The 17,030-nt window shown below is 40.6% G+C and overlaps 1 protein-coding gene across 9 annotated transcripts in view; it reads left to right on the forward strand.

Moving 5' to 3' along the window:
* The window catches only part of WT1 (WT1 transcription factor), a 49,172-nt gene that overhangs the window by 13,285 nt on the left and 18,857 nt on the right, over positions 1-17,030 (forward strand). For 5 of the 9 annotated variants that reach the window (XM_078433356.2, XM_078433357.2, XM_060606288.3 and 2 more), the window contains 2 exons: positions 4,152-4,229; positions 5,309-5,359. In XM_078433356.2, coding sequence (XP_078289482.1) covers positions 4,152-4,229; positions 5,309-5,359 — 129 coding nt within the window. The remainder of the gene's footprint in view (positions 1-4,151; positions 4,230-5,308; positions 5,360-17,030) is intronic. The other 4 variants (XM_078433358.2, XM_078433359.2, XM_060606289.3 and 1 more) reach the window with 1 other exon arrangement.

A 17,030-nucleotide genomic window follows, 5' to 3' on the forward strand; every position in this document is an offset into this window, starting at 1 on the left:
CAGGGCTATTGCAGCAAAAGCTGGACATCATGAATTCTGATCACAGATGGCAGTTATATCTGCATTTTTCTTGGTTGGTGTTTTCTTTTCTCATTCATCCATCCATTCATTCATTTTTTCCGTCAGTCTTCTGGGGGAAACTCTTTACTTCCACCAAGGTGCTACTTTGCCAGCTGGCAACCATCTGGCAGAGGAAACGCTGGTCTTAAGCAGGTTCGTCAGCTCCATTCTACTGGTGACGTGAATTTTTCTACCTTGTTCTGCTGAATATATAGTAAACACTCTTAAAGATGAAAATGTACTTGAATTACACACACATTTGAAGAGCGGAGGAGTCCCAGCCCAGATACTAGCTGAGGGCTTTCTTTCCTCCTTTCTTTTTGTGTGGAGGTCGAGAACTCAGTAATACTGGAGTCCAGGCCAAAACAAACTCCATATGATCTACTACCGATTTCCTTTTAAGTTGCTCTTTTTGCTAGGACTGACTTCCTTTTATTTTACTCCAACTTGCATTAATCCCAGTTACAGAAGGTTTTTTCCTCTCTCCCTTGCTTCCAACTTCAAACATTTCTTACATAGGAAACAAGGGGCTTTAAAAAAAAGTCTACGTAAAAAAATATAAAGGATACCATGACTTTTGGAATATATTTTGGCAGCCTGCAATTGCAGAGTTCACTTCCGAACAGGGTTAGATGGCGAGCTGAAATGCCTACGTGACCACTGTGGTTGCTTTGAGCCAAACCACCTGCTTATCTGATCTCCTCTGGGAATGAGGTGGTCAACACCTACGGTGCTTATTTAATAATTAGATGCTTTATTTGTCAGAGGCCATATATTCCTTGACCAGCGCTGCCTCTTTCTGTGGGTTTTCACGATGAAAGCTGGGTGTTGACCGATTGCCCAAAGAGATCAGAGCTGGAGCATGCTTGGGTCCAGTATTTTTAGCTCGGGTTCACATTCTATCTCCTCCCCAGCAGAGGAGTTATTGTCATTGCTGTCATTGACTTCCAGTAAAAAGGTGGTGCCAGCCAAAGCTGACGGACGGAACCACTGAGGAACTTCAGCCAGCAGAAGGCAGGATGTGGTTAAAATTGTGCTGATCCTATCACTGGACTCAGGAAACCTATTAGTAGGTTGGGGGGTTTCTAAAAGTCCTTCTCCCCTATTGGCCCATCCCATCTTCTCTCCCTTCAAGAGGATTTGCAAGCTGAGCTATCAGGACCACTAAAACAAGAAGTGGGGCTCCTCCTGCAATCTTGGCATAGGATTCTTAGCTGAAAAGGACATGTTGGGCATCTTGCATGTTTTAACTTTTCTGGAGACAGAGAAAGTCACAATGCTTCCTGGAACATGTTCTCTTTCACCTCCAGACTTGTCTGTATTATTATTGTATAATGATTACTATTATTTAAATGGTAGACGATGAGCTTAGAGGCCAAATAACGCCAGGATGCCTTCAAAGGGATGTGGCAGGTGAGGTGGGAGCATCAGGCATGTCTCTGAGCCTCAGTCTTTCTCTGATAAATGGGGATCATCACTGTACCTGCCTCACAAAGTTGTGGGGCATATTGGGGAATGTGTGAAAAGTACTGTGAAAAATTTGATAGATTAGGAAAAAATTAAAATTTATGATCTGTATAGTCTTCAAAGAGCCATTTTTAGGGCTTTACAACATCCCTGTAAAGTTAGAATGATTGAGATTAATATTTCCATTTGGCAGATGCGGAAACTGAGGTGCAGTGAGCTGAACTGATTGGCTCAAGGTCTTAAAACTTACAGAGCAGCACTGTCCAATAAAACCAATGCAAACCATATTTATAATTTGGAATTTTTTAGTAGCTGCATTAAAAAATAAAACAGTGAAATTAATTTTTAATACATTGTATTTAATTCAAAATAGTCAAAATCTTATTTCAGCGTGTGGCACTAGCCACATTTCAAGTGCTCAATATAGCCTTGTCTGACTAGTAACTATCTTATTAGGGCAGTATGGAATATTTATTAAGCACACACTAGGACAATACATACATGGAAGACATAGACCGAATATTTGAGAAAATTCGCTTTCTGGGGGCTGAGAAAATGGTCTTAAAAATATTTTCTCTTTGGGGTACCTCCTGATAGAGACCCTTAGGAATCTACTGGACTACTCTTTAAGTCTGTGAGAAAATTCCTAAATCATAAAGTTAGATATTTGGGACTCATTAACCCATGTGCATAAACTTCTGTCCCTTGTCTTGCTTCCCAGCTCTCTTGAAAATTATGGTCTTAGTCTTATGCAAGGATGAAATAATTTCAGAAAGACCCCACATCCCAATAGGGCCTAGGAAAATTGTCAGCCGGAGCTGAGTGATTTTAGTTGGTGAACAATTTTTTAAAAATCAGTGACAAAAATACAGAGCTGCCTGGGGAATACAATGCCTGTTGGCTGAGATTAATGGCGAGATTAATAAATGGATTGCTTGATGAAAAGGCGCAAGAGAACAAAAACCAGTAGAGATTGTGGAGGAGGCTGCTTATTAATGAGCTGTCAGCCCAAAGAAAGTTCACGAAACTCTTCTGTGTTAAATGCAGCAGGGCTGGCACTTCTAATAAAAATTGGGGTCCTTCAGGAATTAATTACACCAGCCTTACAGCAAGAATTTGTGGAATTGCGAAACGGTGGTGGCACAGACCAGCACGGGCCGCTACTGCAAATGGAGAAGCTGCAGGAGAAACTAATCATGTTTTTTCATTGATATGTAGGATATTGTAGTAGCATAATAGCTAGTCAGACACGAGGATGAATGATGGGGTCCAGATAGACACTGACTAATGAAAGGACACATAGTTCGAGTTTGAAGTCACTTCACGTTTCATATGTAAAATTCCCTCCTGGAATCTGATTTTCCCCTTATCCTGTGTGCCCACCACGAAGGAGTTCCAAATCATTTTCAGAGTGATTATGTGAACGGCAGAGGGACTGGGCCATGATTTATCAAGCTATGCCTAGAGGGAGCACGGTGTCCATTTATTCCAAGTTGCTGCAATCTCCCTTACCCCCTCCACAAGTTCCCCCAGTCTGGCTAGCCTGACAATACCTTCTCTTAATTAAAATTTGGTGTTGCCCCTGCCCAATGAAGCAACCCAAAGGCATGCCATGACAAGACAGAGATTGTCTAGGTTTGGGGTCTGATACCGCAGGGTAGATATTGAAAGCTTCTCTCTCTTTGCCGTGAAGGTAGAATGAAGGTATTCCTCTATAATGTGTTTAGACCAAGGGTTCGCAGACAACCCATTCATCTCTAGGTCTCAAATTTCGTAATTGACCATGTCGGTTCAGGACTAAATGTATTCTTATCACAGCTTGGTAATTAAGGAGATTTCTGCTCATTGATTTATGTGCCGGTTTTCTAGGAGTGAGATAACTATAAGAGGAGAGGAGAGAACAATTTTTGGTTGGTTTACATGAGAGTGTACTTTCTCCTGTGGAGTCTTAATGTAAACGATCAGAGATTGTTTTCCTTCTTAGAACTTTCTAGAACAAGGGCTGGGGCCTTTTTTTTTTTTTTTAACTCCATTCAACTAGTACTAGGGTGATAATATTTCTAGAGAGTGATTCCTTCAGTTGTGCATAGACTTTATCATCCTCTTCCTTTTGCTTGTCACATCCTTCAGTATTAGACCATCCACCACACATCACTCTTTGACTTTTTAGACCCTCATAATCCACATGATACTTACCCTTTTGATTAAAACAACTTAATGGCCTTTTCACGAATAATTAATCTGCCATCTTTTTACTTTCAGCTCCAGGCTTTTAACTTTAATGTTGAGTTATCCAGCCTGTGTTGCCTTTCAAGAGTTCTACTCCCTTTAGCCTCTTCCCCTGAAAGGTTTAATACCTCTTTAGAAACTTGTGTTTGCTGTACTCAGGTTTTTAAAAGGCTTCCAGATTACTCTCACAGCCTTTCTGCTGTGTGTGAAGTGAATAACTGTGCAGGAATCAGTGGGGTGAGGTGAAAATCGTTTCAGACTCCCATATTCTGTCATTTTGGAAAACATGAAGGCTTTCGTTGCAAAATAAAGGTAAACCTCCATTGATTTTTGAAGAAATAGCTGTATATCTTTTTGTAATTATGTGTTTTTAACTCTGGATGTTTTTCTAACAGTGACAATTTATACCAAATGACCTCCCAGCTTGAATGCATGACCTGGAATCAGATGAACTTAGGAGCCACCTTAAAGGGGTAAGGTTTTCTCTGTTCCATGGCCCTTAAAAAGTACACCTGCTTGAACCGTTTTAAAGGCACTTATAACTCATGAAGAAAGTGCAGCTTTAGAATAGTCATGGCTCTCTGTAGGATTAAAATACTTTCCTCCCTCCCCCGGTTGGTGGCTTGTGGACAGTATTAAATTTTCAGGAACATAAAGAGGGGATTTTTGTATGTGTCTGGAACAAGGGATTGAGAATATTGAGAAAAACGCAATGTGGCCTTTACTTATTGAATGTTTTAGAATTCTTCACAATTGTGTCAATTCAACCTCATTTAATGTTTGTTTTGTTAGTGATATCACAGATGTTAACTATTACGTTATCTTATTGAGACATCCTTTCAGTTTATAATGCCCAGGATCCAAATTCGTATTTGAGCGATGAAGATTTGGACGCTATAGAGTAAGATGTGCTCACACCTGGTTGTACCAAAAGGTTTTCTTCCTGTTTGATATACAGTCACAATAGGGAGAACACAGCATAGGCATGGGAAATGCTTTGCACCTGAATATTTAAAAAGGCAAACAGGTGGGACTTGCTTCCAACAGCACAAGGATTCACTTTTCATTTTCTAACAAGTCTAAGTTGACGGTATTAGGATAGGACTCTATTGAAGATATGATATGACATTAGGATATGACACTAGTGACTAGTGACATCCCTGTGATGCAGTAGGTGCTCTTCTAGGTCACCTCACTTAATCTTCCTGACAACATTGTAGGGCTTAGGTATTGTCGCCCTGTTTTCCAAATAAGTGAATCAAGCTCAGAGATGTACATCATTTCCCATGTTCACATCATGTTAAGTGGTACAGCTGGGATTCCAAGTCTGGATCTAATTCCAAAGCAGAGGCTCTTTCCAGCCTCAATGTGCTGCCTTCCACCCCACCAGCAACCCAAGTGGCACTGGGGATTAAGCTCAACACTCTGGACTAGACAACTAGTTTCACATCTCTGTGTATTAGTGACTTTTCATTGGATTCTGGGATCTGGGGGGGCTTGCTAGAGGCACGCATGCTCCATTCCCCATTCCCCACCTCTTCTTCTCTTCTAGAGTTGCTGCTGGGAGCTCCAGCTCAGTGAAATGGACAGAAGGGCAGAGCAAGTGAGTGGATGATGCGATGATGGCAAAGCCAATGATGTAGGCCTTGTTGACTGGCGCCTGGGGTGATGCAGGAGTTAGGATTGACAGTGGGTTAATCAGGGTAGCGTTGGTGTAATGGGATGGGAAGAATCTCTCTCCCTCTCTCTCTCTCTCTTTCCCTGCCTCCCTCTCTTCCTCCCTTTCTCCCTCTTATTTATCATTGACATATTGAGGGCAAAAATGGAGGTGGTGACAATTCTCATCAACATACTCCTAGAAAGCAATTTTTACAATGATGCAGCAGGAACCCTGTTCATTTCCTCTGGAATGTTTTACTAAATACTAAATTTGGGGTATTATACATATTCCTGTTAGATCAGTCAGATCTTTCAGGCATACATAACTTTCTTTTTCTTTATTTGCTTTTAAATCTCTCAGGGAGAACTTAATTTTTACCCCAAGTCTGCCAGAATTCTTGCAAAAACTTTTTTTCATTCTCAACATCTGTGACTTCCCAGCACTATAGCCTGCACCCTGGGACATTCCCGTAGCTCTTTCTTTTCATTTTATTTTCTCTTCTGGAACCCTGGCACCGGTCTCCCTCTTCTTATCCTTCTTTCTTTTGTTTACTCAGTCCTAGCTTTTGAGTCACCCTTCAATGATCAGCAGAGTTGTTTTTGAGTCTTCCAGGAGTTACTGTTAGATCCTTCTCCCCATGTCTTCCCCCAATTTTTCTATTTTATCCAAATCTCACCTTTCTCTGTCTAGACCCAAAAGTAAAAAAGCCCATTGACTTGAAACTTTCATCTCCACACTTCCATCCAAGGGGCTGCTGACAATTTCAGCATTTTGTCCTTTAGCTTGTCTGATGTCCCTTGGCTTCTTGCTGTCACCCTTTCTTTCTGGACCCTTTCCTTTTCTTCTCTCTCCCATTCTCAGAATTCAGAAACTGTCCCCAAATTAAATGCCAAGAATAGTCAGAACATGATTGTGAAGTGAGCAGTATGTTTCAGTTTTTAAAATTTCTTTGTGCTGGAGTACAGGGTTTGTTTGTTTGCTTGATTACAAAAATGACAGATAAGGAATCTTGGCATGTGTTTAACTCTGGGTCTTTCCATAGTAGAGATAATTTTGATACCTTTTAAGGTCTTTAAACACATGATATTTGTCACTTGCTGGGGCATCAGAAGCTATATTGTAAGGATGAAGCACAAAATGAAGTTTGTTTTGTTCAACCCCATTTAAGAAAAAAAAGCAAAACTAGAAGAGTTTTTATTTGTCTGGTGCTTGCATTTTGGAAAAGGAGTTCTGAAACCAAAATATACTTCTTGAATACTATTTTTATTCAGAAAGCTGAATGAAAAGGATAAGATATCTCCTATAGGTAGTCCTACAGAGGAGCAACTCTTTGAAGAGCAAAAAAAGTTTCAATTGTCTAACTTACTAACATCTTCTTTCACACTGGATTTATCCCTTTAGAACATATTGTAAGTCAACCAATGACTGTTTCCATTTGTGATTTGTGCCTTATGTGGATGTTAACATTATTGGGCCCTGTGTAAGGGTCTTTTGATCTCATGACAATCCTAAGATTCTATGGTACGTCCATCTTTCAGATGAGGTGGGTGGAGAGACTAAGCCAGGTAATCCAAGTTCACACAGCAAGTAAGTGGCAGAGCCATGTTGGAATCCACTTCTCTCTGAGTCCAGGGTCTGAGCCCTTGATCAGAGTGTCTTAAACTTTTTAGATAGTGACACTTAAAAAACCTTTTACACCAAGATCCAGTATACACACATGCACACACACATACACATACATTTTCATAAAACAGTGCTTACCCTTACTCCAAGCTGTGCATGCTGATGTTCTCTACTGTATTCCGTTTCATTTTTAAAAATGCTTCTTGTGATGTGTAGATTGATTTTACAACCTACTGATGTGTCATAACCCACAGTTTGCCTCTCTTATGGCTCTTAAAAATGGCTACTCCTTAGTTCTACCCTCCAAGCCCATGAATTGCCAAGAACTGAATTCAGTTGAATCTGTTATTCCAGTAGAAAATTGGGCTTTTGTCCGGGGGAGACACAATCTGGGTTGGTGTCATTCTTCTTTCTGATGCCATATTCACTTACTTTTGTCACGGTACGAAAACACTGTTAATATGGAAAACACATTTGAATAAAGATATTCCATGAAGAAAGAGAAATAACTATTTTTTATTTAAATTCACAGCTAGTGTCTTGCTGCTGTTTGAAATCAATGGTAAGAAGAATCATGGTGACACAATAGATATATAACAGAAAAACTGGAGGTTTGACTCCTGTTTTGGAGAAAAAAAGATAATTTCCATATCATTCATAAAAATGAAGTATTATCAAATTTTTTATTAAAAAGATGTGGACTTCAGAATAACCCCCGTTAAATATTTATTCATGTCTTTTTTTCCTTGAAAATTTTACTTAAAAAAAAAAAGAACAGGGTTTTTCCCTGTGTCCTAACCAGTTCCTTGGAGACATCTTTCATTAGATGTCAGGGAGCAGTGTTATTACAATGGTTGGGGATGGGATTTTAGGGAGAATATGGGCAAGATGAGATGAAAACATGATATAATGGGGAGGAGGGGATACTCTTGACCCTGATTTACTCCTCTCTCTTCCTCTCTTTATTCATTTTCTTATATCTGTGTGCCCATTGAGATCAGAACTACTTTTATGACTTCAAATGGGAGAGTATTGTATTTCAATTTAAGTCAGAGAAGGTACTTTATGAACCCACTTTCTTAACTCCGACCCTTTTCGTCACTCACAAATGAAATTAGATTTTTTTAAAGCGGGTCACTGGGAGAGAAAATTGCCAGGAAAAGCATTAGTCTACCTTTATGAATAATTCTGTTTATGAGGCCTTTGTGTTGCCTACTTTTTATTTCTTTAAAAACCTTTCCTGTGTGTTCCTAATGGATGCTGAATTCCTAAAGCTGCTCACAAGCCCCAGCTACTCCGTTAGTCTGTTTTGTCTCTTCTGAAGAAAATATCCTACAAAATGGAGTAACACATCAACCTTGACTGTGGTCCAAGTTATTAAAACAAGGAAGAAGTCACTCTCCAGGGAGCTGGGCAGGGGGAGTGGGAAATCGAATACAATAGAAATGTTGAAGGAGTGCTGAGAAAAATGAATGTCCCTTTGCTGGTCCAAGAAGTTCACAGACTGTTGGGAACACACAGTATCTGACCTGTGGATGGTTGAAAGGAAAAATGAAAGACTCACGATGAGTGATGGATGTATGGTGAAAACAAAGCTGTGCATTTTGGTAGGGCCAAGGCTGTCGAATCTGGAGAAAATCCCCGCTAGACATGGTCTCATCCCTGAGAACCTGTGCCAAAAGAGATAACTGTCTTCTCTGGCTGGGAGTTCCAATACACAGCCCAGCACCTTCCCATTCCAGCTCATAAACATAAGGTACTCGTCCAAGAGATTTACTTCTTGAAAATAGATAGCCTGCTTTTAAGTGGCTCCTGGAGCTTAGGATGTAGAGGGAAGGTAGAGAGAAGCAGTTCTGTGAATATCAGCATTCCTGAGTGAAATCCTCCAGCTACACCCCCAGCAAAACTTTGTTAATTTCTTCTTTTAAATGGTTACCTTTATGCCAGGGAAAGTGGTTCTTTGCTTTGATTTGGACTCCACTAGGATCTCCTAGTGGTACTGCCGGCACAAACATGGGACTACTGGGTCAGCAGAATGGGAATGGAGACTGATTTTGAGTTGTGTCTCCTGTTCCTTGCATCTGGAGTGGACTTGCTTCTTTGCCCTCACTTCTCACTTCCGTGCTACTTCTTTCTTCCCCATCGCCTCCTTTGCTATTCGCCTTTCCCACCCTTTTCTCTTTGGCCATATAGTCAATTAATGTATTAATTTTTTAAATTATTGAAGTAATGTTACAAATTATGGAACACTTAGAAAATACAACCATACAGGGAAGGAAGTTAACCCCACCCCCAATATTTCAGATGAAACTACTGTTAATGTTATGTTGCATACACTTTTAGACCTTTTCTATGCAGACATATACGTTTGTATCCTTTTCTTTTTTTATAACAAATGATTGGGCTTCAGCTTCTGTAGGCCATTGCAAAGTTCTGTGTTTCAATCATCAAGAGAGCGTTTTTGAAAATATTCTCAACTTGTTAAAAAAAAGACTTCATTTAAAAAACTATTTGGGGCTGGGGAGCCTGGGTGGTTCAGTTGGTTAAGCATCCGACTTTGGCTCAGGTAGTGATCTCACCGTTCATGAGTTCAAGCCCCACATTGGGCTCTCTGCTGTCAGCACAGAACCGGCTTCAGATCCTCTGGCCCCCTCTCTCTCTGCCCCTCTCCCACTGGCACTCTATCTCTCAAAAATAAAATAAACATAAAAAAATATTTTGAGCTTTATAGGCATCCTCTCCACACTATGTTTCTAACTATTTTATTTCTAAGCAAGGAGTTATTTTCATCTTGTAAAGGTGAGAGAAAATGACAGTTTTGTTTAGCTCAGGAGAAGAAAGAGGTCAAGCAGGAATGATAGAAAAGGAAAGTGGTGGTGAAGGGGTCCGAGATGGATATGAAGAGTATGATAGACTCAGCGCAAGAAGATGAAGTCGGATTTCAGCCTGTTGATAAGGGTGTGTGTGTGTGTGTGTGTGCGTGTGCGTGCACGCAAGCGCACATGAGCACATGCATGTGTGTGGGGCGGTGGGTGTTGGAGGAGGAGAAGTATACTATCATTTACCCAAGAAAAAAATCATAACCTCCAACTAGGAAAACATCGACATAGAAACTATGCTAGTAAAAGGTCATCCATATAAATGCTTCTGTGAAGCGAGGGGCTGTTGCATATTATCAGTAGGGGGTTTTTTTTCTTATTAAAAGTGAAAATTTTAATTTATCCTGGCTTTATTTCTTCTTAAAAATTTTTAAATGTTTATTGAAAAATTTTTTAATGTTTATTTTTGAAAGCGAGACAGCACAAGCAGGGAGGGGCAGAGCGAGAGGGAGATACAGAATCCGAAGCAGGCCTTTGACTCAGAGTTGTCAGTACAGATCCTGACACGGGGCCCAAACTCACAAACCCAACCCCGAGATCATGATCTGAGCCAAAGTTGGGTGCTTAACTGACTGTGCCACCCAAGCGCCCCAATGTTTATTTATTTTTGAGAGAGAGAGACAGACAGACAGCACAAGCAGAGAAGGGGCAGAGAAAGACGGAGACACAGAATTCAAACCAGGCTCCAGGCTCTGAGCTGTCAGCACAGAGCCCAACACAGGGCTCAAATTCATAAGCCATGAGATTATGACCTGAGCTGAAGTCGGATGCTTAACCGACTGAGCCACCCAGGCATCCCATTCTAGCTTTATTTCTAACTCTTCATTTTAAAAGCAAAGCCACAGATACAATGTTCTTAAGGCTAAGATGGTACTTTATCAAAATGAAAACAACTTTTCCCCCCTTGATTGTAAAAGTAACACAGGCTTACTTATGTATTTAAAAATTCAGGCCAGTACCAAAACATTATAGAGGAGAAAAGGTATCTCTTCTCTCACCACCCAATGATAACTAATTTTTCAACATATTAGGGTGTGTTTGTATCTGCAAAGAGAAACTCCTGGAAACATTTACTGAACTAGTAACTGTAGTTGTATCTTGAAAGATTAGAGGGAGAGAGAGAAAGCCTGATACAGATGTGTGTAAGAGATTCTAGGAGGAGATAAACTGGAGGCATTTGTACGAAGACACTTCGTGGAGTTTTGCTGCAAAAAGGAGCAAAGAAATGATGTTATATATAGCTCAATGAGGATAGAATGTCAGGACAAAGTGGTTTCTTATTGTTTTGCTTTATTTCACTTATTTATATTTAGAGAGAAGTACCTGAATGCTTGTTTACCAATGAGAATGATCAAGAAGAGGGAAAAAGTTATTGGTGGGAGAGCATAGAATTGCTGGAACGGTGTCCTTGAGAGAGAAGAGGCTCCATGGGAAAGTGGTGACTGGTTAGCTAAAAGCTGGGATAGTTCATCTAGTAACCTTGATTTGCAAGGGTTCTTTGTTGATAAGAATATTAACCCTTTATATGTCATATGCACTGCAGGTATTTTCTCTGGTTAGTATTTTAATTCTTTTAATGGTTTTATCTTTTCCTTGCAGAATTTTTTTGTTTTATGGTAAACATTATCAATTTTACTGCTTCAGGTTTTTGGCTTTTATATCATGCCTAAAAAGATTTTTCCCATCAGGGCGCCTGGGTGGCTCAGTCTGTTAAGTGTCTGACTCTTGATTTCAGCTCAGATCTTGATCTCATGGTTCATGGGATCAAGCCCAGCATTGGGCTCTGTGCTGACAGCATGGAGCTTGCTTGGGTTTCTGTCTCTCTCTGCCCCACCCAACTTACATGCCTGCGTGCTCTCTCTCTTTCTCTCAAATAAACTTAAAAAAATTCTTTAGAAGATTTTTCCCATCTCAAGATTTTAAAAATTTAGTTATTTATTAGTATCTTTTTGGTTTATTTTTTAGTTTACCTTTTTACATTTACATTTTGTTAATGTTTGTTTATTTTTGAGAGAGACAGATTGCGAGCAGGGGAGGGGCAGAGAGAGGGAGAGACATAGAATCTGAAGCAGGCTCCAGGCTCTGAGCTGTCATCACAGAGCCCGATGCGGGGCTTGACCTCAAGAACTGCGAGATCATGACCTGAGCCGAAGTCGAATGCTCAACTGACCAAGCCACCCAGGTGCCCCTTACCTTTCTACATTTAAACATTTAGTTCATCTTCCATTTATTTGGCAACTTGATTCCACCTTGATTTGTTTCTAGAAGACTAGCCAGTATTCCCAAACTATTTTGAATAATCCAGTCTTTCCTCATTAACTTCAAATATTACTTTTATCAATCCTTGGATCCTATCAAATTCCTTGGGTCCATTTCTAGACTCTACTCTCTTCTTTTGATCATTCTGGTTCTTTTTGTCAAGCTATCATACTGTTATAGTCTACTTAAATATCTGATAGAAAAGTTTACTAGCATTGTAGATCTTTTTTCAAACTAATTCTGGCTATTATTTCTTGTTTATTCTTCAAGATGAATTTTAGATTTACCTTGTTAATTTCAAAGTCTTTGTCAATATTGGTTCATTAATTGTGACAAATGCACTTATATTAATGTGAGATGTGAATCAGAGAGGAACCTGGGTATGAGATATATGGCAACTATCTGCATTATCTTAGAAAATTTTTTGTAAATATAAAATTCTAAAATAACAAGTTTATTTTTAAGTCTTAATTAGAATTTTGAATGGATAGTTTAAAAATTAACTTTGGGGGCACCCAAATTTTGGTGACTCAATCAGTTGATCATCTGACTCTTGATCTCAGCTTGGGTCTTGATCTCAGGGTCATGAGTTCAAGCCCTGTGTTGGGCTTTGTGCTGGGCGTGGAGCCTACTTAGCAAAAGTAATTTTGGAGATGATTGACTTTTGAAAAAGATCTAACCCTTTCTTCAAGAGCATGGATGGTATTCCTCAACATTTTTTCAAGTCTTGTTCTGTGTCAGATGTCTCTATTTTGAATTTCCTTCTTTTTAAGACTTTTAGCAGTAATGCCTCTGGCTCCGAAATCTCTTTGAGAATGAATGTGATTACACTCATGAACATAGTACAAGGATTTTCTTTTGTTTCTTCACCTTGAAATCCTTTGTTGTGTTACTAACGTTTGTTTGGAGAGTGGGGCCTTTGAAAAAGATGATTATTCACACAGCCTTCACACCTACAAGCCTCCATTTCAACTGGAGAAGCAGAGGACATCTAATCCTTAAAAAAAAAATTTTTTTTTTTAGCGTTTTACTTATTTTTGAGAGAGAGAGAGAGACAAAACACAAGCGGGGGAGGGGCAGAGAGAAAGGGAAACAGAGAGAATCTGAAGCAGGCTTCAGACTCTGAGCTGTCAGCACAGAGCCCGACATGCGGCTCAGACTCATAAACCGTGAGATCATGACCTGAGCCAAAGTTGGATGCTTCACCAACTGAGCCACCCAGGCACCCCTAATTTTTTCTTTAATGTTTATTTATTTACTTTTGAAAGAGAGAGAGAGAGAGAGACAGGGAGAGAGAGGGTGGGGGGGGGGGGGAAGAGTGCATGTGGCATGTGCACGTCAGGGAAGGACAGAGGGAGAGGGTCAGTGCAGAGCCTGACGTGAGCTGTAACTCGTGAACCTTGAGATCATGAGCTGGACACTTAACTGAGCCACCCAAGCACCCCAAGGGACATCTAGTCTTAAGAGCCCTGTGCTTAATCCTAGGGTTTTAGGGAGGATAATTTTTTTTAAGTAATTGAGCACAGTTGAGTAAATTTTTCAGATTCAAGGGCATGTAAGCTAGCTGGGTAGGAGCCTTTAGGAATCCAGGCTGAAAAGATCCTGTTCCATCTTTTCCTGTTGGGTTTGTCTCTTGTGTGGATCTGGGACACCCTAGCGGCAATTTCTGGCCATAGAGCCAAAGCATTGAGAATGGTAAACCCAGTGAGTTAGATGAAATTGGGATTCTGATGAAGGATCACCTCGATGCCAGACACATGTAAGGAGAGATCAGTTATTTATTATATGGTCTTAATAAGGTGGTCTGTGAAAATGTAGTTCCTGTGTTTGTGTGTGTTGAAGTAGGAATGTAAGTCCCACCTAAAAATACCCTTCCGAGTGGTAGGGCCCAGTAAAACTGTGGCGTTTTTGGACTGTGTTCTCTCCAAAAAGTTGTGAGAAACTGGATTTAAATATGTAAAATATCTCTTAGCTCTGCTCTGAGTGTTAAATAAGAGGGAAAAGGTCAGTTGAAGGAGGTTTGTGTACCATTTCAAGTGGTGAGGAAAGCTTGTTGGTTCATAAGGGCTGATTTATACAAGTGTTGTTGTCAGGCTGTTAACCACTCAGCTTGTGTCCCCTGTTAAATAGCAGCTGATGACAGGATTGCATGGGAAGTGAAGACCTAGGAGCCAGAACTATAAAGAAACTTTCAAAAGAGGAATGCAACTTAGGTTTTAGTAATGATAACATGTTTGGAACAAGTAGGCATCTTCCAAAAGGTAACACTTTGAAGGGACCATTACTCATTTATAGATACCATGTTCTGAGAAATTTGCTGAAAAAATAAATCCAATTACTTTTAGATAACTGCTAGATTATGTATGAATCAAGACTTTTTCTTTTTTTTTAATGTTTATTTATTTTTGAGAGAGAGTGAGACAGTGTGAGAGGGGGAGGGTCAGAGAGAGGGAGACACAGAATCAGAAGCAGGCTCCAGGCTCTGAGCTGTCAGCACAGAGCCCGACGCGGGGCTTGAACTCACGGACCACGAGATCATGACCTGAGCCGAAGTCGGATGCCCAACCGACTGAGTCACCCAGGTGCCCCAAACCAAGACTTTTTCTATAGCAGGTGGCAGAATCCCAGTTGTAACTGGCATCGATAAAGGAAAAATTTAAATCTGGCAGCTTACTATATTGTATTTTTATTTATCTATTTTTTAACGTTTATTTATTATTGAGAGACAGAGAGACACAGAGCATGAGCAGGGGAAGGGCAGAGAGAGGGGGAGACACAGAATCTGAAGCAGGCTCTAGGCTCTGAGCCGTCAGCACAGAGCCTGATGCAGGGCTTGAACCCACGAACTGTGAGATCATGACCTGAGCTGAAGTTGGTCGCCTAACCAACTGAGCCACCCAGTCACCCCTGTATTTTTATTTTTTTTTTAAGTTTATTTATCTATTTTGAAAGAGAGGAGAGAGAGCCGGGGAGGGGCAGAAAGACAGGGACAGAAAATCCCAAGCAGGCTCTGCATGGACATGGGGCTCAAACCCACGAACCAGGAGATCATGACCTGAGTCAAAGTCAGATACTTTACCGACTGAGCCACCCAGGCACCCCTTACTGTATTGTATTTTAAAACTCCCATGTCCGGATTCAGGATCTCAGATGGTGTCATTAGGACATGGTTTCCTTGTCTCTTATCTCTACTGTTTTCTGTGCTGGCTGCCTTCTCAGACAGGCTCTCTCCATTGTGGCAAAAATAGCTCTGGTTTTTGGCAATTACAGCCTCAAAAGGAGAAAGCTCTCTGTTGGTTCTTTTCCAGCAAAAGACCCAGGGAAGTTTCTGAATGGCCTGAGTTGGGTCATGTGGCTAGAGAATGCACTGGTCTGATTGGCCAGGTCCTGAGCATGTCTTCACCCCTGGAGCCAGAGGGGAGGATTAGAAGAGAAGGATGGTTTCCTAGAAAGGAAAAGGGCCCTGTTTCCAGAGGAAGGTGGGATGGATGTGGAGTGGGCAGAACAAGAGATACTCAACAGAGAATTAAAACAAAGTTAATAAAAGTGGGGTGAGTCCTCGTCCCTTCCAGATAACATGTGGAGCTGGATACCATAGGGATGTTTGAGACCTGGATAGAAAATAAAATGAAGGATGGTGCAGAGGAGAAGCTTTCTTTCTAATGCTCATGGGAAAAGTGTTCATTAAAAGGTGTAATAGTTAGAATTACTATAGTATACTTTCCAACTAAAAGTGAGACCACATAGGGGCATCTATGGGGCTTAGTTGGTTAAGCATCCGACTTCAGCTCAGCTCATGATCTCACAGTTTGTGAGTTCGGGCCCCACATCATGCTCTCTGCTGTCAGCACACCCCCCCCCCCCGCCCCTCCCCTGTTCATGTTCACACTCTCTCTCAAAAACAAAACAAAACAAAAAACCCATTAAAATAGTGACACAAACTATATTATGTTTTCATTAAAAGTAAAAAATGCATCTTATTCTTTTTTGTATCTGATACATACAACTTTTATTTTATTTTTTTTTAATTTTTTTTTAACGTTTATTTATTTTTTTTTGAGACAGAGAGAGACAGAGTGTGAACAGGGGAGGGGCAGAGAGAGAGGGAGACACAGAATCTGAAACAGGCTCCAGGCTCTGGGTTGTTAGCACAGAGCCTGACGCGGGGCTCGAACTCACAGACTGTGAGATCATGACCTGAGCCGAAGTCGGACGCTTAACCGACTGAGCCACCCAGGCGCCCCATATTTTATTTTTTTTAATATGACATTTATTGTCAAATTGGTTTCGATACAACACCCAATGCTCATCCCAACAGGTGCCCTCCTCAGTGCCCATCACCCACTTTCCCCTCCCTTCTACCCCCCATCAACCCTCAGTTTGTTCTCAGTTTTTAAGAGTCTCTTATGGTTTGCCTCCCTCCCTTTCTAACCTTTTTTTCCCCTCCCCCTCCCCCATGGTCTTCTGTCAAGTTTCTCAGGATCCACATAAGAGTGAAACCATATGATATCTGTCTTTCTCTGTATGACTTATTTCACTTAGCATCACACTCTCTAGTTCCATCCACGTTGCTACAAAAGGCCATATTTCATTCTTTCTCATTGCCAAGTAGTATTCCATTGTGTATATAAACCACAACTTCTTTATCCATTCATCAGTTGATGGACAGTTAGGCTCTTTCCATCATTTGGCTATTGTTGCATCTTATTCTTGAGATCTGAAATGAAACACCTGAAGGGAGGAGGAAGACAAATTTTTCAAGAAAAAAAAATAGCTGATTGTTTTCTGTAGACTATACTTCAGAGGAAATTATATACCCATGATTCACCAGATTGTGGACATTCCTTTTTTTT

Source organism: Panthera onca, chromosome D1 (genome assembly GCF_046562875.1).
Source record: "Panthera onca isolate mPanOnc1 chromosome D1, mPanOnc1 haplotype 2, whole genome shotgun sequence".
Lineage (NCBI taxonomy): Eukaryota > Metazoa > Chordata > Mammalia > Carnivora > Felidae > Panthera > Panthera onca.